Here is a 23,481-nt window from a genome sequence, read left to right as displayed (position 1 = left end):
GTGAGGATTTAGATAAATGTAAATTGACAGATACAAAGAAAATTAGAAAATATAATCTGAGCTATAAAGAACATTTACCTTTGAAGACTTTAGTGCAAGAAGAGGATATAGTTATTAGACGAGCACATAAAGGAGGGAATATTGTGATCATGAATCGTTGTGACTATGATAAAGAGATCTATACACAATTGAATGATGTAGAATGTTATGAGAAATTGAAAAATAATCCTATGTTGAATCTAACTAGTAAAATCAATAGGATGTTAAAATCTTGGCATGATAGATGTATATTAGATGATGAAGAATATATGTATTTACACGTGGATCGTCCGAGGTTCCCTTGTTTCTATACCCTCCCCAAAATACACAAAAATCTTCCTTTCCCTCCAGGAAGACCGATAGTATCGGGGTTGGGGGTCCTACTGAAAAAATATCAGAATTTGTAGATATATTTTTGCAACCTCTAGTAGCAAACCTTGTATCATACATCAAGGATACAAAACATTTATTAAGTATTCTTGGAGACATGAACTAGGAATTAAATATGCTAATGGTGACACTGGATGTGGTGGACTTATATACTAGTAAAAGACATGAATCAGGGATTCAGGCAATTAAACATATGTTGAATAGGTGATCAGCGAGCTTGATGGAGCATACAGATGTTACTAGAAATGATGGGCCTAATTCTCAATCATAATTATTTCCTTTTCAATAATGAATGGTTTAGACAAAAACAAGGAGTGGCGGTGGGGTCGAGATTTTCTCCCTCGTACGGTAATCTGTTTATGGGTTGTTTTAAAGAGCGGTGGATGTGGGGACGAGGAGCAGCAGAATGGCATACATATATCCTCTATTGGGGAAGATACATAGATGACAGTTTCTTGATATGGACAGGTAGTTTGGAGAAACTGTAGGGATTTTGTGAATATTTGAACAATAATGTGGTGAATATCGAATTTACATATCAATACAGTTCGACATGTATAGAGTTTCTAGATGTAGAACTTTCTGTGGGTAATAATAATACATTATGATAAAACGAAAGGCAACATACCGTAAAGGGAAGACGTTGAATACTTTTCTTTGCCCTAGCTATCCAAATAAAAGAACAGGGAGAAATTGTCTGGACACGTATAATAAGAGTTTCTTTAAACACTGAAGTAGTGGGGTATGCAAATGGACATGGCAAGCGAAAAAAATAATTTTATGGCTATGGAGAGAATAGATATGATTCAAACACACATGAATTGTAACACGACTCATGTAATATATATGCTGGTTTGCAAATGTGAACAAATATATGTAGGAAGTATGATTCGTCCTCTTAGGGTCAGAATCGCAGAACATTGGAGGGTTATTAGACAAAATGATGAACGGTATCCTATTGCAATGCACATGAGAACTTTTACTGCACAAAATGTACATAAATAATTCTCATTTTTTGGTTCTGAACACATAGGGATGAATCCCCAAGGAGGCAATATAGAGTTAGCACTGAGGAGAAAATAATCTATTTGGATTATGCGTTTGAGAACAGTGGAATGGATTTGGGTGTCTAATTTAAGAAAAAATGATCTTTAGAAAAATCTAAATAATCAAGCAATGCACTCACAAGTTGAACTTCAAACATAATAAACTATTAGATGAAATATGAATTATGCAAGAAGAAATTAGGAATAATACAAAGTGTTTCTCTGTATTGAATCTGTATACTATATCTAATATAGGGTAGTAAACATTATTTAGGATAAGGAATAATATGTTGAGGAAATTATATTAACTTTAATAGAATATACAGTATAAGAGGAAGAGAACTGACCCCCTTTTTCTGATATTAGGAGTCGGATTTAAATGAGCAATTCATAATTGATAATTTTGAAACTTAATAAGGCCAGGATAACCCATAAAACAAAATAAAGTTTGTGAAGATAGGAATATATTTTTTAATCTGAGAATATACGAGATAGGTATATAGATTCAATGTTTAAATATTATAGAATTGTGTATATAATCAGAATAGTTGAGGATCGCTTATTAGCGAGTAAGGAATAAGTTTATAATGGAAATATGCAAGTTATCATAAGGGTGACGTGATGACCATAAAGAAATGGTCTAGTTTAGAGTTTCTAATATAATGTAGTCCTCTTTCTATCTCCAGAAGTGGCGGATATGTAAGTAGGGAGATAGAAAACGGACTCTGTTTGGGAGTTTATTAGCGTACTCGCAGTTACGTAATAACCATAAAGAAATGGTCCAGCTTCAAGTTTATGATACAATGTAGTCCTCTTTTTCTCTGTAGAAGGGGCAGGTATTTAAGTAGCAAGATAGAAAACAGACTCCGTTTGGGAGTCTATTAGCGTACTCACGGTCGAAACAGGAACACAACAAAAGATGGAGGTAGGGGAGATGGCTTTGAATTATAAGGGAGAGTAAGTTAGGGGAAAATAGTCACCCGACGGGGGTCGCACTCTCATTAAGCTACTGTATACTTACTTATACTATACGCTTCGGGTTCTGGGCAGGAAGCATCCACAATAAGAGAGATACTTCAATGAACAAAGGAAGAGAAGGTAAGCGAGTTGAGAAAGTGAGATTATACAGAAAGTTACTCATTAAGGGAGATGAGTAAATAGAATTAGAATCATTTGATATTTAATATGATTTCATTATACACAGGAGTAAATTGGCAATATTTAATTGGATATTGCAGAGGAATTCATACTAATGAGGAATACTGGAGAAGAGCTTATTTGGAGTTTTCTGAATTCTATTTGAGCTATAAGCAAAATCCTCTAAAACAATTAGCAAATTTGAGGCATACATCTTGGCTTCTACATCAGTTAAGTCAATTAATTGGTAGTTAGATGGATTTGAGCATTCACCTGATTCATAAATAGGCTGAAAAATACTCCAACACAATGACTTTGGAATAGTGTTTGATGCCAGAACATAATTAAAATTAAAAAGTGGGGTAAATATATGTACCACAAACCTGTTTGTCACTAATCAACAGGAAGTTTGCCTCTGACTGGAGTAGACTTTGGTGTTTCTCCTGGCTAAGTAAACCAAACTCTGCTTATGATAAAGGAGCAGCGGGATCCTGGTCTGCTAAATTGTAGACTGTGGCAATCTGTTTCGACCACGCTACCTCCGTCATGTCAGTGTTATAGTGCTGATTCCTCCCATTAACCAATTTATTTACTTCAGCCCGAAATAGTTTAGTAATTGATTGCTTCTTTCATGTAATAATTTGCTCCAAACACTCATATACAAATTATGCTTTGCTGCCTTTTTTATAGCTATGTTTCATTTTAGATATTTTTAACAGTAATTCCTGGGTGAGTTCACCACCCCTTAAAAGGGCCCTCGTGAGCTGTCTATTGAGTTGCTTCATCATAGTGTAATTCTGGTGTAAACCACTCGTTCCCAGGGTGAATTATACCTTGAAGCTTTGAGGAAGTTGTTGGGAAATTTGTAATAGGAGTTTCAAAAAAAAATTCCTATTCCTGAATAGCTGACAAACTTGCATTTTTCTGTAGGAGGTAGTAGGAGATAAAGTCGATGATGTACCCCATAGTCATGTTTTTCCATATAAGGTGGCTCAAATTGTATGTTGGGCAGGTACTGACAGGCATTGTTATTCTGGGGCCTGGGAGGAGTGAGTTCCATATTAAATGTCTGAGCAAAATGATAACTATTTGATCTTTCACTAATACCAAAATTGGTATGCCTCTCGATTAGATCAGGGTCGGCCAGGGTGTAATCCAAAGAGGAACCTTACTTATCTGTGACTCTAGTAAAGGCCTCTGAATTATCCAATGGATTTTGCCAATTGAGGGTTTAAAAACAGAGGGCCTAATTTACGAGACCCTAGCGGCACACTGCGCCACTGGAAAGTCCATAGCACAAAGAAAGAGGAGAACACCTCTTTTGATTGTTTTTGTGCAGAAAGGTGTCCCTTCCTGCACAAAACAATCATCCCTGCAATTCAGGCATCCCTGCACCAACGTGCAAGAGTGCCTGCATTGGGGATAGGCAGCAATTTGTGTGCCAGCGCAGAGGTAGAGGACAGAAATGTGCCTTATCTTGTAGACACATTGCATTTCTGCCATTTATTGGTGGCACAGGGCGGTGCAGCAAGGCCCTTGCAGCGCCACCCTGTGCCACGTGCCTCATAAATGATGCCCCTAGATCTTCTGGAGCTGTTATGCACAGCTTTCCTTGTAAATCCCTTCTTGTTTTATTACCAACTATTTCTGGGATATAGTTCGTAGGTTTACCGTGTGAGCCTTGCAATGAGTTTGTGTTGAAATCACCTGATAGTGAAATGAAAGTTTGTGTGTTTGTGGCATTCAATGAATTTAATATACTAATAAGGTACTGAATCGTGTTAAATTTATACTTATGTGTGAGGTGGATGTACGGATTTACAAACAGTAGTATGATATGCGGTCCACTTCAATCTTAACACACTGAATCCATGAATCACCAAAGTACACTTCCTCATGAGCCCACAAAATGTCAGTCAAAATTAAAATTATCACACCCCCTTTGGCCTTTCCTAATTGTTGCTCTTTTAAAATATTCCTTGAACCCCACAATTGGCGTTGACAACTGCTGCTAGGTTTCTTGCCAGAGTACAACATCACAGTAGAAATGAGGTGAACCTATCCTCCCCCGCCTTCAAGACCCCAATGTAACTCAGGTAGTCCTATGTTATATACACTGGGAACCTGTGTGTGGATTTGTGAAGCTGGCGTTTGGCAAGCTTGTAGCCCAGAAACTGTGTTTTAGTAACTAAAACAAGCCTATCTGGGGAGCCTTCAAGACCCCAATGTAACTCAGGTAGTCCTATTTTATATACACTGGGAACCTGTGTGTAGATTTGTGAAACTGACATTTGGTCAGCTTGTAGCCAGGTTGGTATGGTGGACACAGCTTGATTCACGGCTTCTGACCCTTCAGACATTGTTTGTGCTGATGTCCCCAAGCGGTCATTTAATGCAGGAGCAGTATTAAAATCCCAGACTTCTGGTTGCTCTCCCATTCTCTAGAATATCGGATATAGGGTGAAATTAATAACTGAATTTTGTTTTGACACTAAGCCTGAGCTCCTACCCAGAGGGTGTTGACGTGTTTGTTTTTTAATAGAAGTAGCACTATTCATCATTTATTCGCTTTTCTTGTTTTCTAGACTTTCTCAATTACATACATTCATTTTTTGAGAGTGAGGGTCATGCGCTTAGCGATGGTAGGACCTCTTCCATGTCGTTTTGCGGGGCAGGGTGAGTCGACAGGATAATGACCGATTTATTCCTTTCCTGACCCCCTGGGTAACAAAGCTATGTTTACATCCAGCTCCTCCCATTTTGAGATCTGGAGTGATGCTTCTATTGTTGTAGGGCTTTCAGGATGGCCAAATTCCATGACAGCACAACAATCACCGGAAGACAGTCTTGTTTGAGACACCTTCACTTCTTCCAATGCTTCAGAGAGTATTCTAGAGACCGTGGCAACTGACTCAATCGTAACGGAACATTGACAAGTGTGATAAGCAGTAGTTGGATAATGTACTTTTTTAATTATGTTATTTAACTTCTGCAGTTTAAGATCAATGCCCTGGACATGCACTGCAAATGCACTGAGCAGATCAACTTGAATATACAACTTGTCGGTATGATATGTCAATACTGAAGAAGTAACCTCCTTAATGCTCACTAGATGAGACCAAATAGATGGATATGAAGGCTGGTTTTACTGCCTGTAGATATAAATTTTGGAAAGTCGGAGACCAATTCTTTTTGAGCCCTTTTATCCTCAGAGGTAAATACTGATGGATCAGATCGACCTGTGGTCTGCCCCTCAACAGTTCTCTTACCATTGGCATCTTCCTCCTCTGATATTTGGGCCCCTAATGATAATTTAATCGAAGAGACAAAAGAGTTATAGTTGCGTTTTCGAGCAAGGGAGGGGGAAAAACAATGCTGGTCTGTAGGAGATACGTGTGACTGCTCAAAAGGACTTAAGAGCATCTCACACCAAACTGAGGAGTCTTCATTTACCCCCTCCATAATGGTGTTGTTTAAACCATTATGAGCCTGATTTGAACCTGGTTTCCCAGGTGTATGCCAGTTTACATGCTAGGGTTTGTATGGATTAAACCCCTATCTTGTTGGAGATCCTGATCTTGAGAACTGTGGAGCCAAACAGGCCATGAGGGAGCTTGAACTAAGGGACTGTTGATTTGTCCCATGTACTAAGATCTCCATCAGAACCAGGGTCTTGCCCTGGTCATCCAGTTGCATTGTTGTGGGGACAAATTGAAATAAGGAAGAAGGCGCTAACATCTTTACTGAAGTCCTTGCATCCCCTGTTGAGTGTATCAATAGCTGTTCTTGCTGATTGTCTTTGGGTGAAAGGGGTGGTTGCTCCTTCGCTAGAGGTTATTTACTATTACAGTCAGATCCTTTGTCTGCATGCATTATGGTGCTGGGCATTTTGCAGGTAGTAATTAAAAAGTCTGTTATTTTGGCTTTTCTTGGACCCAGTAGTTTAGAGTAGGGAGCTTATATTGTGGGTGGGCAATGGTCCCTGCAGATTGCCTCTAAGTCAGGAGATGTACCTGGGGAGCTGATGGATTGGGGTTGTGCATTAGCTTCTCTTTAGCCCCTTGTTTTTTATTAGCCTGAGGCTTAAGCGCCACACGTACCTTTCCAGATCTCATTCTAGCTTGCAGCGAGTTGTACTTGTAGACTGAGGTGCAACAGCCCTAATATTGTTGAAGAATGAATGGATGGGAGAGGTATACCTTTAAAAAACAGCTGAAATCAAGGTGAGGAAGCTTCGTGGGAGGTACAAGCTGCACATGAACCTAGTTAGATCACGTCTGCACCAATCCCGGCTCTACCTTAACAACAGCATTCAAAGCTGTGTCATGCCCCACTAAACCAGATTCGATAAATTGAATAAAATATCCTTCCTGTTGATTTCTCACTTTGTTGCACCTTTTGGAACTATCAGCCCTTTTCACTGTGCTTTATTCTCCTGCTTCAGTTTGCTCTCTTAGCCTCTTAAGGCCCCCTGCTAGTTCCTGCTGCCCCCCCCCCCCATGCTGGCTTCTGGGGGTGGGCTGAATCTGTAAGCTAGCAACTGGAGGCTGTGAGCCTATGAGCTACAAGCTGAAGGTTCAGTATTTGAATCTATGAGCAAGGGGTGTGAGGATCAGGCACAGAACATCAAAAGGGTGGAAACCACCCCCCCTGCACTCACCACTTGCTCCTGCCCAGTGCTTGGATTCTCAGGCTATACTTCTCTCGGGCCAGTCCTCAGGTGCGTTCTTAGATTGCTGGGTGGTTTTATAGCCTTTGAGGGCAGTGCTGGTGCTGTCGGGCAGCTCTTTTCTGTATTCTCATTTCTTTACCTCAACTGCAACACCCAACATTGAACAGCTCCACTGGAACTCTGCTAGTGCTGCCTCACCTACTCTGCGAGGCAATCTTCAATATGAACAGGATACATGGAAGGGGCACAAGCATGCCCCATTGAGTGGTGGCCAGATAGGCTGGAGTGTCAGAGGGCAAAAATGTGGAGTAGATTTTCATCCCTCTGTAGAGGCCAAATACAAGGACCGACTGCCTCAAGGAGCAGGTGAAGCAGCTCCTCAGTTATGGCGGGGGAGCGTTGCCCCCTACCCACAAGCAGCAGCAGCTGCAATCCTTTAACAATGAAATGGTGATAAACTGTGTTTATTATTGTTTTGTTGTTAAAGGGGTGGGCCATGGGGGGGTGATGGAGACGAGGGGGAATGCACTGTGCACTCCCGTCAGTGTGCATGTGTGTTTGGCAGGCTGTTTTGAGCCGGCTAAACACACATGCACACTGTTCTCTCTCCAACCTGCCACTGTGTTGCTGGCAGAGAGAACAGGCACAGGCTCCTAGTCTGCATTGAAGCATCTTGGTTGGGTGCTCCGGCCAATCCTAATACTGCTCTGAGCAGTGTCAGGATTTGCCACTGTTCAGGCTGGGAGCCTGTGCCTGCCTGAAGTGACCCGGAAAGAGGAGCGGCTGAGCAGGTACTTTTTTTATTTTTTATTTTTTAATTAAATGTTTTTGTTCCCCCCACCCACACTCCCCTCTACTGTGCGCCACCCCGCCCCTTTACCGCCTACCAAGCCATGACTGAGGTAAAGGGCTGCAACAGAGTGCCCATGAGAGCCCCTGAGACCTCTTGCCTTACTGCTGCCTCACCAGCCAAGCTGACCCAGGCAGCGGCTGCAATGCCACTTCAGACCCCTCGGTAAATAGAGAGGGATACAATAGGACTGGTGCTGGGATGCCTAAATGCATTTTCCTAAATGCAGAAAAAGCTCCCTGAGCAGAGGCAGACAACCAACCCCATGATGCGTCCAAAATCAAGCCACGGCCCGAAGTGTCCCCATGGGCTGTGGGGCCAGGAGCCGAGAGCAGCGAACCGCATCTTCTGGCGCGCTCCTCCTGCACCCGAGCCGGCATGTAGCGTAGCATCATGAATCAGCAGCAGAGTGCACAGAGCACAATCAAAGACAAGATGCTGAATAGGAAAATGTTGCTGTCAGGAAAGGTGTTCATACAGCATCTGAATATTTCCAGGTGCAGCCGAGTGGCTATCTTCTGCTAACCTTGGTTCCTAATGTTTTGCCAGGACTCCTCCTCTTGTCCCATTCACAGGACTATCCATCACCAGTGCTTAATCTGAGCCAGTGGTTTCCAGTGCAGGGCAGCAGCACTTATTTTTGAGGGCCGGCACTTAGTTTTCTGCAACAGTTATTTACTGTGAACAAAAAACACATATGGGAACGATGCAGCTAAGAAACATGGAAAAGCTCCACAAAGGGAGAAAGCAGAAAGCTGCAAGAATGAGCTGAAAGGGCTGTGAGTGGCTGTAAATGGATTAAAGAGGCCAGAGATGACTTTAGGATTACGCTGCTTCAATTTTCTGTGCTCCACATTTAAATTCAGCAGTCGCGTGCTTCAGAGGAGAGCTTTAGTCACGGGCATGTTTTTTTTTTACAAATTAAGCACTGTCCATCACTTCCATGTAGTTTAGTGTGGGTCCCCCCGAAACGACAGCCACTTTCCTAGGTGAAGTTTTCAAGCAAACGCAGCCATATGTATGTTCCTTTGTTTTGCGAATGTCAACTTCCAATGGAAAGTAAGTCGGAAGTATGATTTGGCTTTTAATTTGCCACAAGGTTTGGTGAATATGTTTCTGAAAATATATGCATGCAGTATTTGCTATTTTGAACAACTATATCAGCACTTTTCTCAGTTGGTTTTAAGTTAGCTTTAGAGATGCTAAAGAGGATTTACATTATCTGTAGATTCAGAGTACCAATTCTATGTCAGGACTGGAGGCTCTGATTATGCGTCTCTTTCCATGCTTTAATAATCCAGCAACTAATCAAAGAAGATTTGGAAAAAATAAACATTTCCCATGAACCCTCTTAACATCTCATGACTAACCATAGAGAGGTACAATATATAAGGATGCAACAGATAATACACTTCCTCTTTCTTTGCTGCTCCCGCAGCCAGTTAAGTGCAATTATCTTTACCTGATTTCAATGTTTGGTTTTACTGCACTACGCTGTGTAGGTATTTTTAGATTTATTGACTTTTATGATGGACTTTTAGAGCACGCAGCACTCGTGTTTCGATAACTCAATGGAGTGGGAGCGGACGCCGGCACCTCGCACCTGCAGTCCTATTTCTACCATTGGGACTGTGAGCACACATGCCCTCGTCTCCGATCATCGCACGCTTCATTAACAGCGATACTCCGAGACGAACGCGTGATCATCGGAGAGGCTTATAATAAAAGCATTTGCTTGGCAGAAGGTCCCTTCATGTTGAGGGGCTGTCTTTTATTGTGCCTGCACAATTTTTTCAGTGCATTTCTATATGGCCTGATTTATAGTGCTCATCTGCTTTGATCTCTGACGCCCTGTGAATTAGGACTTCACAGGGTTGGAAAATTGGCATAAGCTCTGCTTAGAGTGCTGCAAGCAGCTCCCTACATGCTCTATTTTCTTCACTTTCACGTCTGCTGGGGTTTGCACTCCCCCTGACTGTAGCCCTCAGCTACCCTATGACCTATCTGATCAAATAATCAAATAATGGCACAATCATATTCTTATGGTAATGATAATGATTATTTTGGTGGTCACGCTCCTTCTTTGGAAGAAAATTTGGTAGGAGCTTTGGACAATAGTGTGCAACTCTCTGTTAATAAATCCTTGGCAAAGTCTCCAGGGCCTCTTACCCAATATTTTGAAAATGTTGCCCGGCAAAAGGGTTGGTTGCCCCCACTTACACCATCAGAGGAAGCTCAATCTGGGCTTCAGTCTACCTCCAAAGGGTAATCTAAGGCCAAGAAGTGGCCTCATTCCAAAATGTTTGAACGCTTGTCAGCTCCTATTCAAAGTGAACATGGTCACCGTACCTCTCAGCACCAGGATTGGCAGGAGGCTTGTCCAGCCCCAGACAACTCAACTTCTGATCCTAGTTTGGATTCCAATTCGGATTCAGACCAAGTGGACCACTTGGGTCCTAGTAAACGGAAGAGGACAGACAAATCCAAGGACCAAGCACCAAAAGTACCGAAAGTTCTTAATTTCAATCCAGAGGAAATTGTCCACCCTTGCTCTTCTAGTTGGCCCCCCTCCTCCGGAGGTAGTACTCTATATTCAGGAACACATCAGATCTGGATTCGATAAAGAAGTAAGAGCCAGACTTCGGGTAGAATGTCCTAGACCCAATCTTGAAGGGAAAGTCACCGATACTCCAGAGATTGACCCCACTATGTTCACCTTTATGAAAAAATGGTCAAAAGACCCTAAGAAGGGTCTGGACCGGGCCTGGAGGTCATGCCAGGACAAACTATTAGATATTTCAGGTCTGCTGGCTAAAATCCTGGAATTAGCATTCCTGGCGAATGAGTCAAACGCCCCAGTGACCCAGACATCTTAGTCAGATGGGCTCAAAGAGCTATTTGTTACTTAGGTAATGCCAATGTGGCAATTTCCACAGAACGGAGAGGATTCATTCTTCTGAGGATTGATCTTCAACTGAACAAACTCACCACTTTGGCGAATCCTGTGGCCCAAGGATTTCTTTTGGAGCTCCATTCATTAAATATCTCTCCAAATTTGCGGCCACCTTTAACTCTATGGATAACGCCTAGTTGTCCCTCAAAAAGGTGTTTTGTGACACTCTTTTTCAAAGGGTCGAACGTATGTGGGGTCACTCGTCGGGCAGTTACTACTATCAAGGCCCCAAACGTGACTCAGGTCATGGATGAGGATATGATAGAGGGCAAGCCGCAGACTCTACCTTCTACCCCTCCCGGCCCCATGACGGACGATCAAGGTATCGCAATAACTATTACAGAGGACAACAAAATACCTCTCAAGAGTCCTCTAATTCAGGTGAGAATTATCCCTTATTCAGAGGTGGTTCTTGGGGTTGGGTTCAAATGTTTCTAGTAGAGTGGCAGAAGTTGACCAAGGATCCTTGGATTTTGGAATCGGTATAGGGCTTCAAACTCTAATTTTACCAATCCCCCATTCAGGTTTCTCCACCACCTCTTCTCCATTTTTCCCTTTGAGATCAAGAGATCATATCACTAGAGATTCAGGGGGTCATTCCTACCCCTGGCGGTCTCGGGGACCGCGGATGCACCGCCAACAGGCTGGCGGTGCATCCAGGCCCATTCTGACCGCAGCGGTAAAGCCGCGGTCAGAAAAGGGAAACCGGCGGTTTCCCCCTGGGCTGCAGAATCCTCCATGGCGGCGCTGCAGGCAGCGCCGCCATGGGGATTCTGACCCCCTTCCCGCCAGCCTGGTTCTGGCGGTTTTGACCGCCAGAACCAGGCTGGCGTGAACGGGTGTCGTGGGGCCCCTGGGGGCCCCTGCAGTGCCCATGCCAATGGCATGGGCACTGCAGGGGCCCCCTAACAGGGCCCCACTTAGAATTTCAGTGTCTGCTTAGCAGACACTGAAATTCGCGACGGGTGCTACTGCACCCGTCGCACCCCTTCCACTCCGCCGGCTCCATTCGGAGCCGGCTTCCTCGTGGAAGGGTGTTTCCCACTGGACTGGCGGGCGGCCTTTTGGCAATCGCCCGCCAGCCCAGTGGGAAACCCAGAATGACCGCCGCGGTCTTTTGACCGCTGTATGGTCTTCTGGCGGTTCCCGCTTGGCGGGCGGCTCCCGCCGCCCGCCAAGCTTAGAATCACCCCCTCAGTCTCTTCTGATAAAAGGGGCCATTTGTCGGTCTACTCCACACCCCAGATGATATACGTCTTGTTTTAAACCTAAAATAATTCAATGCCTGGATAGATTACAGGCATTTCAAAATGGAGAGCATCCATCTCTTGAGGGGTATTCTTCAAGAATGAGATTGGATGGTCCGGTTGGATTGCATATTCTACCATTCCAGTGTTTACTCCACATCGACGATTCCTCCAACTTCTCTGGCTCAGTCAATGTTTTGAGTTCCAAGTCCTTCCTTATAGACTCTCATCCGCTCCTTGGTGCTTCACCAAAGTGATGGGACCTGTAGTAGGGCCTTTCGCGCTGGAGGAGTGAAGTTAGTTGTATACCTAGACGATCTGATCCTCATGGCGCAAGATCCTTCAGTTCTTCACAATCATCTATTGTGGACTGTTCAACATCCTCACAACCTAGGGTTTTTGACTAATCAAACCAAACCTTGCCTCATTCCATCCCAACCGATGGATTTCCTGGGCTTCAGGACAGACTCTGTGAATTCTCAGTTGATCCTTCCCCTGCAGAAAGTGCGCAACATAAAGGAGTTACGTCTCCTGTTAAACAGACAATTTGAGTCACTGAGGATCATAGCTCAGGCAGTGGGACTTCTATCGTCCTCTATCCAAGCTATCTTCCCGGGCCCACTTCACTACAGAGCGCTTCAGAGGCTCAAGATTGATCATCTTCGCAGGGGATTATCTTATGCAGACAAGATTCCTCTGTCAGAGGAGGTCAGGACGGAGATATCCTGGTGGCTAGAACACATGGAGGTCTGGAATAGCAGGGCGATCTTTGGCAATTCACCGGATGTCATTCTGGAGTCAGATGCCAGCAGATGGGGTTGGGGAGCCCGTCAAGTTAGGCGGTACGAAATTGCGATCAATCGACGATGGGGCCCCTGTTTGATAGACTTGTTTGCCTCTCGTCTGAAACATCAACTTGCTGCGTTCTCCAGTGGGAGGTCAGACCCGGAGGTGTCAGCCACAGATGCATTTCCTCAGAACTGGTCCTCTCTCCTGGGTTATGCCTTTCCTCCTTTCGGGTTCTGATGCAAGTTCGCCGTCAGCTGGAAGAGATCATCCTAGTGACCCCTCTATGGAGAGCACAAGCTTGGTTCCCTCTTGCTCTGATGTACAGAATGGGATTCAGATCCCTTTAAAGCTGATGTCAATTTGGTAATCATCTTTTTAGCTTCCTTTGCAGCTTCTGGTCTGGCTTATGGGTCTTTTAATAATTATCGATCTGCGATTTCGGCAGGTCATTTGCCTGTTTCTGGCAGACCGGTTGGTTAACACCTTGTGGTATGTAAGCTCATGAGGGGCATTCGGTTTTTCTAATCCCTGCAGCCTTGTTATTCATGCCTTTGGGATGTTAATGTAGTACTACCTTTTCTTCTTACATGGCCAGAGAATAAGTATTTATCTCTCAAACAGTTATCAGCCAAACTGACTTTACTTTTGTGTCTCATATCTTTCAAAAGAGTAGTAGGTCAGAGCTCTTGACTTATCAGGAAGATCTTTTACCCTGGATGGGGTCTCCTTTTCCATTTCCAGGCGTATTAAAATGGGTAATAAGTCTGTGTCTTATCCAGCGTTTCCCCATAATTCCAAGTTATGTGTGGTGCAGTGTCTGAAAGCATATGAGGCAGCTACGAGTGAATTCAGGAGAGATCCTGGTGGTCAGGTTTTAATTGCTCTCTTAAAACCATTTAATCCTGTTACTGCTGCTACCATGGCTAGATGGTTACTCTCAAAGGCGGGAATAGGCACTTCCGCATTTGGAGCTCATTGAGTTAGAGGAGCCATGGCTTCTAAATCTTTTAATTTGGGGGTTAGATTAGAAGACATGAGAGCAGCAGATTGGTCGATGGAGCCCACGTTCAAGGCTTTTTATTTCATGCCCATTGTGGACATCGTATCTGTAGTAGTGGATCAGCTTTGAACAAGCATAATCGGAGCCTCTGGTCCTGACATAGAATAAAATAATTTCTAGCTTACGCATCAAGAATTTTCAATTCTGTTAAGGACACAGAGGCGAGGATTATCCCACCCTATGCCACATGTGGGTTCCTCTTATCAGTTAAGTACTAATTTTCCTGGGAATGACAGATTGTGTTTCTCACACTGTTATCTTAAACTATTGTATTGCTAATTTTACTGTATGCTGTTTAGTATTATCCTTTGTGTATATTATGTGTTGCTTTGTTCTTCCTAGGTTTTGAACAGAAATAATTCGGAATTCTTCAGTTTGGTTTTTGACGGACAATGTTTCTTTTTAATAGCACAGATACCTTGTATTTGGACTTGGCATGTTAACTCCTCGAGATTGTCTTCTCCCGTTGGAGATTTTGGTTCGATTTTGATTGGACATTAAGTTGTTTGCTTTCGAACTTTGATTATGATACAGGACTTCTTTTATAGACTTTACACAAAGAAAGAGGAAGTGTATTATCTGTTACAACCTTATATATTGTCCATCTCTGTGGTTAGTCATGTGATGTTAAGAGGGTTTATGGGATATGTTTATTTTTTCTAAATCTTTTCTGATTGACTGCTGGATTATTAAAGCATGGAAAAAGAAACATAATCCTCGCCTCCCTGTCCTTAATAGAATTGAAAATTCTTGATGTGTAACCTAGAATTTTTTTTATTCTCTTTATGAAATGTTTTCTAAATGTAAAACGTTCAACTGGTTAAGTATTAGCTTGTAAAAGAACTGTCTCATTCCTATTTTGAGTAACATTAATTCTGGTTTTCCTGTACGTAGGTGAAGAGGCATTGTGTGCGTGTTGACAGATTAAAGATGGGAGTCACCTTAGAGGTGTCCCTTAATAGAAACTACCACTGCTAAAAATTTCTGCAAATCTGTTGTTCCAGAGGGAGGGATACTTGGACTGAAACCTGCATCTCAAGCAGCCTAACCTCACTCCTGAGACAACAATGTATTGGGATCCGGCTTTAATAATTAATTACCTGATGATTCACTGAAGCGTTCCGTCTACCAACCTTTTGTTTTCCTCCGCATTATATGATAAACTCCATATATATAAATTAGTAATAGATGTTAAAAACCTTTTAAAAAATAGCAAAAACATTTTTACAAGCATGTCGAATGTGACAAATACTCAGTTGATCCATTCTAGTGCAACTACATACTCTTCAAATAAAATGGTCAAAATAGCTTAATTTAAAATGGCTTTTATTTGCAATGTATCTTTATTCACTTTACAAAAAAACCGTAAAAAAACAAAATATGAGATTAATTTACAGATATTCATTTAGCCTCGAAGAGTTCAAGAATTTTTTACATTCCAAACAATACCGTTTAAAATTGCGACAATTGTTTTCTTATACTCATACTTCTAGTATTTCTCTCCAGTTGTAATTAGTAGAACTGACCACAAGATGGCAACATCTACCCTTTAATTAGACGTCATTGTTCTTGTTAGGGCTCCCCTGCTTATAAATCCTTACCTAAGCAGAACTTTTAAAGGACATTATCACATTTGGTGTTAGGCGTGCATGAGATGTCACAGGTAATTGCAACTTACTATAAAATTCGCGTTTTTCTTATTTTGAATAAATGCACTGTTTTAAGAAAGTTCAGGCTACAAAAAAACAGAGATAACAAGACTTAATATTGAACATATTATGACACCTTAAATGTATCTTCACTTTCCACTTAAGAATCTTAATTGTTGCTGAATGACGCACCTAGATATCTTGTTTAACTTTATTTCCGGGTGCTAGACAACTGGCAGTTTTCGAATTCCATTAAATAGTGTTAAAATTCAACTTGCTTGTCGCCGATCAAAATAAATCCATAGGGCAATCCAGTTCAAAACAAAAACATTTCCTAATTGCGAAGTCACATACAAGGGAGATTCAGTCACATTTTCTTGACTTTTATGAAAAACGAGAAAGAGTCTTGCAGTGTTTTCAGTAAATGTGCTTGTTCTAGAAAAACATGATAGGTCTGGAAAGAGTTTTGCACTAACATAGTGCAGAAGGATAGAGAAGCGCACACGTGTGCTAATTGTTTCTTCACTGCTTCAGTTGTACTTTTTTGAGATTGTCATCATGCATTCTATACTCAAATATATTGTGCCATTTGATGTGTTGTATCCAGTCCATTTGCTCATTCAGGAACACACATGGGTGTTTGTGGTTTGCAAATTCCTTCTCTAAACATGCCGTTTGCAAAATGTGACGTCCGCCATGATCAGTCTGCTCGGTGTTTTACATCCAGAATTTCCTCAAAAAAATTGAGAACTCCGTGGTACATTTCCTACAAAAAGTGAGTTAAGGCAGCTGAAGTGTACATTTGGATTTCTATTTGTCTACATGTCAACGTCACCGTCGTAGGCCAAGGTTAGAGGTTTCTGCTGTGGAACTGAAAGCTGATGCTGTTTTGGCGTTTTGCTGTAAGAAAAACAATTAAGAAAGACCACATTTATTTATAATAATCATCATCGTAAAAATGATACTCTGGAATATTAAAGCTCGCCTAGCATGGCATTTCCTTTCCTTTTGCCTCAAGAATTTGCCTATATATATATATATATATATATATATATATATATATATATATATATATATATATATATATATATATATATAATATCCCACTATTGAGCTGTGTTGGACTTGCCTAAAATGTAAGTGATCCCCTTACTGAAAATCCAATAAACCAGATGGTCATCCCTGGACGTCTCTTGGACAGGAGGGATCCTAACCTTGTCTTCCCAATCCATAGTCTGAAGGCAATACTGCCCTCAACTTATTAGCTAGCCTCGGTCCTGCTTGGTGGCAATATTTCTTTAATTTTGTCGACCCAGACCTGCACCGCAGGGGTGTACCTTCTGCCAGAACGTCAATTAAGCTTAGTAACCTCAAGTAACAGCTGCCCATTTCATGTGCTAGCTAACTTAATACTTGTGATCATCATATATGATTGTAATTATAGAAATGATCATGAAAAAATAATTCCCTCAAGTGAAACAGATGTCACAGCAGTCTTCGTTCCTCCTGTCTGTAGGCTTACCAATGACCTATTGTGAATATGTTTTGTGTTTAAATGCTGAGTGTAAATTGGAGGATGGATGTTTATAGAATAGAGGGGTCAGTCCATACCCACTACTTCCTTCCCCAGAGCCCATTTGCACATGGCCCAAAAGACCAGGGCACATTCGTCATAGCTATTTTAATTTGCTCCATTTGACATTTGTTGTATTTGACAATTTTTGTATAGCACACCATTCACCAAGCCCTTGGTATATTGTAAATTGGTGGGGGTCTCAGGTGCAGCTTTTAACAAGAGGTGAGATTAAACATTGGTGTGGAATTTGTAGGCGGTAAAAGATGTTAAATCTTCATCTTCTACTGTTGTGGAATAATGATGTAAAGTGGGATGGTAAATTTTTCCCTCCTCACAAATCTCTTTATGCACATGGGTTGGAATTCCAAGATTTACAGCAACTAAAGCACTCTCAAAATGTACCCTTGCTGAATTTCAAGTGGTAACCACTGATATATTCAGCATTAGGTCTGAAAAATATGAAATTCCACAAGTTAATCCTCATTTAAAATGGGATGTGTAATTCAGCATTGTTGGTGTTTACTGCACAGAGTCAATGCCTCACAACCAAGATATTGTTAATTAGCAGGTGCAGTAAATGGCTCTCCTTTATCCACCCCTTTGTAACATGGGCCTATAAAATACAAAACACCATCAAGAAGGAACCTTGAATTTTCTCAGTACTGGCCTTGTACTTCACCTTCCATGTTCAGAACATATCTAAGGATATCTTTGATCTTTACAATGGGCTTGGGTTGCCAGCTGCATTTTTGCAGTCCTTTTGCCTCTGCCATATAGCAATGAAAAAACTTGGAACTTGGTCTGTTTCCCTGAGTACTGTCCTGTTTGCACCATATACTCTTGCTCGTTCAACCTACTGCTTCTTACTCAGTTCTGAAGTACTACGCTAGGCTGAAGGACTTTTCAGGTCATCAAGGCACATAAATGCAGCTAGCTCCCCATCTCTTAAAAAAGCTACTTGATCATCATGCATTCAGAAAATTTGGCTGTTTAGTAGGCACACATAGGGGCAGATTTATAAGCCCCTTGCGCCACGTTAGAGTCATTTGTTTACGCTAAGGTGGTGTTAAAGGGCCCCTTGTGCCACATTATGCCTGTGACAGGCACAATGTATGCAAGGGGGGGGGTTCCGCTGCAGGGAGACCTGAAAAAGAGGTGTAGTGAAATTTACAACATTTCACTGCACCATTTTTCCATAAATTTTAACGCCTACTCAAAGCAGATGTTAAAATGATGCACCCATATTAACCCATGGGCTTCCCTGTGCTTTGCTGCACTAGCATCAAAAGTTTGATGTTAGTGCAGCAAAGTGTGAAAATAGCATCAAAAATGTTGACGCTATTGTGCTAACGACTGCCATGGTGAGCCATATAATAAATATGGTGCGACCATGTTGTCCGGTGGTGGTAGGGAATGCAAGAAAAGTTGCACATCGGGACCGATGTGTCACTTTCTTGTAAATCGGCCTCTTAGTCCTTAGTTCTGCAGTTTGGCAGTGTCCAGGAGATTTGAGACAAACAAGGCCTAAGTTGGCTAAGAGTCTATAGTTTAACAGCAGTAGCAGCTTTAACCAGCTTCTTCTGCAAGTCTCCACAATGCTTTGCATCTAAACCTGAAGCAATGTTCTGTTGTGACGAAGACAGTATATGCATGTACATAATACCATTTAGCAAATTGATATTCATCACAAAAACAGACAAAAAGCTTTTGTGAGCCATGCAGGGATTTTAAATGACGTTTGAGGAATTACTTGATAGACTCGTCATTTGGATAAAATTGTTATCACTGAAGAAAAAGTGCAAAAAAGCAGATATCTTCAGTACACCAAGATGGTGTTTCAGATAGAAATTGGAAGCGCTGTGTGGTGAAGGAGATGATTCTGGTTAGAAATCCCATTATCCAATAAAGGAATCCGCCAACTACACATCTTTAATGTTTGTTCCTGGTCAGATCTTCAGGAGGCATTTTTACTTTTTTAGGCAAAAAGGGTGCTCTCGGAATAATATTTTCCAGGACATTGGGTGGTAAAATACGCATTTTTGGAGTTGTGGCGGGAGAAGTACCAAAGAATAAAGACCCTGTGCCAGCTCTACACGGGGACAGTGCACACACGTTCAGTATGTGCTTTATCCGCATAGGCAGGCTTGCTTATTAAAATCCACGCAGGCCTGTGTCTGGGTCAATACTCTCCTAGATGTATTTTTACTCTAATTTACTGCGACAAGCTACTGCTTTTGTTGCTATGGATTTTCTGTTAGTGAACTGTGTTTTCACGTCTCAGCAGAAAATGCTACACATTTCTCCCATATTTGCTGTGATTTGTTCTCTCGCTTACTCTTTTCAGTTGAAGTGTGGCTTTGTTGTATGTTTTTTATTCTATGAATTGAGGATGCAAAGATTCATTGCGTTTAAATGTGTCATGTAAGTGGTATTACCATAGTTTAATTTCGTGATGTTTGCTGATTTTTGCAGTTTTTTCATGTGCAGTAGATCATACCGCATTTCTGTTTAAATGCTAATTTAAACCTGAGGAGTCATTTATTGTGTTTTAATATTAATAAAACTTCGTTGACCTCTGATGTGAATGTAAGCATATGTGCCCAACTGAATTTTAAAGATGAAATGTATGGAAATTAGAGAATATTTTTGAAAACGAAATTAGAAGGTACATGCAGTTTACATCCCTATTTGTAGGTTAGCATTATCATAGAGCCTCTGACACACCCCACGATAATTTGCGTGGGTACGTTTGACTTGTAACTGTAAATAGACTTGTTTTACAAGTGTAAAGCCACTTTGGCTCTCTCAATGGTGATTTTGTGCTAGTAAAAAGATTGACTCACACAGAGATTTTTCTTTATGCAAATCTGTTAGATATTTTGCAGGTAGGGGGGAATATCACATACACTTTTAAAAACTCTCAAACATATGTTGTACATTTTCACAAACTTATTTTGATTTACAAACTCAGTCGCGGCTCATGAGAGGGAGAAGGGGCGGGGAGGCACGTGGGAAGGGACCAAAAAAAATATATATATTTTTTAAATTACCTGTTTCACAGCACCACCACCACACAGCTCCTCAGCTGCAGGCACAGACTCAGTCTCCCAGCCTGCCCTGCATCCAATCCTAACGCTGATTCCATGGTGCTGAAAGCATGAAAGTAGTGGTAGGATTGGATGGAGAGCCCTGGTTGGGCACTTCTAGGCAGAGTGGGAGCCTCTGTCTGCTCTCTCCAATCTGGCACTGCTTTGCCGGGTTGACCAGAGCCTAGTGCGCATGTATATTTGGATGGCCCGAGATGGCTTGCAAAACATGCATGCGCACTGTCCCTGTCATGCCTGTGGCCCCACCCCTTTTGCACTAAAAACATAAGCATGGTTTATTATATTTTTATTGTAAATGTTTTGCAGCTGCTGCTGCTGGCTGGGTGCAACATTCCTCCACCATACCGGAGGAGCTGCCCCTTCAAACTCACCCCCAGTCCCTTCCACTCAAGGGAAAGTCTAAGATTTTCTTCTATCACAGGCACCTATAATTCCTTTTCCAAGGTGGGAAGGAGAAGGAAACAAACCGGAAATCTGTGTATTTGCAAAAACTGTGAATCTGTACATGCCACATATTTTCATACCGTGCCTAATATTTAAAGAAATAAGTGCCAGGGCCCTCTTCAGGGGGCCACTGCAAGTTTCACCATCCATTGCTCCAGATAGCACTGTCCATGACAGTACCAACACAACTATTAACCATTACACTCCTGTAACTGTGACAAATCAGACTATTCCAGGACTCCAAGGCCGTAAGAGCGTCTTAGGCTGCTGGTATTAGTCATTTTAATGTCTATTGAATCAAAAAGCATTTGCTGTTGTGCTCATCTCTAAACGAGCCAAACAGTACTACCATTTGGCAGACTGTCATATGCGCCGGTGCTGACAATTAAGTGCTGGTGCCAAGTGCCTGAAACCACTGGCTCAAGTTAAGCACTAGTTTCACATTATGTTTAAGTGTAGGCCCTGTGGCAAAGGGTTCTTTGTGATAAAGAATTGACATAGCCTAACCAATCCTGGCAAAATCAAAGGATAGCTGTAGACCGAAAAACCTTAAATTTGTCCAATTTCAATCAATCGAAAAATATACAGGGGTAATGAAATATGCAGGGCCAGACTGGGTAACCAAAGCAGCCCTGGCAAAAATGCTCAAACTAGCTCGACACCCTTCATTTGCACAATCTCTCTTTCTATCTCCTCTTTCTTCGCCCTGTCTGATCACTTTCTCTCTACCTCACTCCTTTCTCCCTCTTTCTCCTTCCCTTGATGGCTCCCAATGGCTGGAACAATTAAGCTTCGTTAGCTAGGGAAAATGACAGAAGAACCTGGAGTGGGTCCCCAGCCTATTAATCGACCTTCAGAGGTTCCACTCACTGGGAAAATGCCCACTGGAATAAAAGGCCTGTCAGGGTTTGGAAATATGACCCTGTAGAAATATCATAATACTTGAGTTGGTTCCAGATGAATCACCAAATGTGATTTAGGGTACTCTACATGATTTGGAAATCAGAGTAAATTCATGCACCAACAGATTACCTGATTAAATGGTTTCATTTCCGAAGCACCAAAGAGCATCAAGACCTACTTTGATTACTAAACTACTCCAAGTGGTAATGTGATAAACTAGGCCGAAAGCTCTTGGTAGTTGCTGGAGCAATACTTGGAATATATTTCCAGTTCAAGTCTTAATTCAACTGCTTTAACTATAGACTGAAAAGGGACCGTCTGTGTTAAGCTGTTAGGTGATATTGTTGTATGTATTGGTTCTGTAAGTCTATATTATGTTTGTATTTTTTTTATCTGCTGACACATAGAATATTGACTTATCCCGGAATTGTGAATAGAAAAAATGGTATCCAGACAATCCAAAGGTTGTTTTCTTTAGAATCTTTGCTGAAGATGCAATCACACTGTTCTGTTGATGTATGTTAGCCTTTCCACCCTGGTATTTTTGAAGCAGTGCATTTTCACTAGGTGGTTTAATATTTGCAATTCTTAGCTCCAAAGCTATGTACCTTGGAATAAAGACAGACACAGACAGAGACAGAGACAGAGACAGAGATAGAGACAGATAGACAGAGACAGACAGACAGACAGAGACAGAGACAGATACAGATACAGATAGACAGAGACAGACAGAGATACAGATACAGATAGAGATAGACAGAGACAGACAGAGATACAGATGGAGATAGACACAGACAGACAGACAGACAGACAGACAGACAGACAGACAGAGACAGACAGACAGACAGACAGACAGACAGACAGAGACAGACAGACAGAGATAGACAGAGATAGAGATAGACAGAGATAGAGACAGACAGATAGACAGAGACAGACAGACAGAGATAGAGATAGAGATAGAGAGAGAGAGAGATAGAGATAGAGATAGAGATAGAGACAGACAGACAGACAGAGATAGAGACAGACAGATAGACATAGACAGAGATACAGATGGAGATAGACACAGACAGAGACAGACAGAAAGACAGACAGACACAGACAGACAGACAGATAGAGATAGAGACAGACAGATAGAGATAGACAGACAGATAGAGATAGAGACAGACAGACAGAGATAGAGACAGACAGACAGACAGAGATAGAGACAGACAGAGACAGAGAGACAGACAGATAGACAGAGATAGAGACAGACAGACAGACAGTTAAATGGTGTTAAATAAAATCTATAGTTATGTATGTGTACTTCCCTTCATGAACATCTGATAATCAGTAATATCCCCACAATATTTTGACAGGTCGATATTTATTTATATGTTGGTAGTACAGTGTCGCAATACTTACCAAAGGATGTATGACATACAAATGAGAAAAACAATGAGAAGAAATACACCAGCCGAAGCTCCATAAACCCACATTTTTGGTCGACCATCTGCAAAAGGAAAATATGGTGCACATAAATCACACCACTGATTAGCCAATATAACTGCAAATGATATACGAAATAATATTGAGATATAGCTGTACAAGATGAAACACTTGCTCAACAATCTTTGTGTGCC

At 41.8% G+C, this 23,481-nt stretch overlaps 1 protein-coding gene across 1 annotated transcript in view; it reads right to left on the bottom strand.

Annotated features, from left to right (window-relative positions):
- Positions 1-15,494: 15,494 nt before the first annotated feature.
- Positions 15,495-23,481, bottom strand: part of THSD7B (thrombospondin type 1 domain containing 7B) — a 2,268,639-nt gene continuing 2,260,652 nt past the window's right edge. The window contains exons 28-29 of the mRNA XM_069225078.1: positions 23,264-23,351; positions 15,495-16,732 (exon numbers count right to left, since the gene is read on the bottom strand). Coding sequence (XP_069081179.1) covers positions 16,651-16,732; positions 23,264-23,351 — 170 coding nt within the window. The 3' untranslated portion in view covers positions 15,495-16,650. The remainder of the gene's footprint in view (positions 16,733-23,263; positions 23,352-23,481) is intronic.

The sequence above is a fragment of the Pleurodeles waltl genome, chromosome 3_1, assembly GCF_031143425.1.
Source record: "Pleurodeles waltl isolate 20211129_DDA chromosome 3_1, aPleWal1.hap1.20221129, whole genome shotgun sequence".
In the NCBI taxonomy this organism is placed as follows: domain Eukaryota; kingdom Metazoa; phylum Chordata; class Amphibia; order Caudata; family Salamandridae; genus Pleurodeles; species Pleurodeles waltl.
Note: the sequence above shows the minus strand (reverse complement) of the source record. Positions and strands in the feature narration are given on the sequence as shown.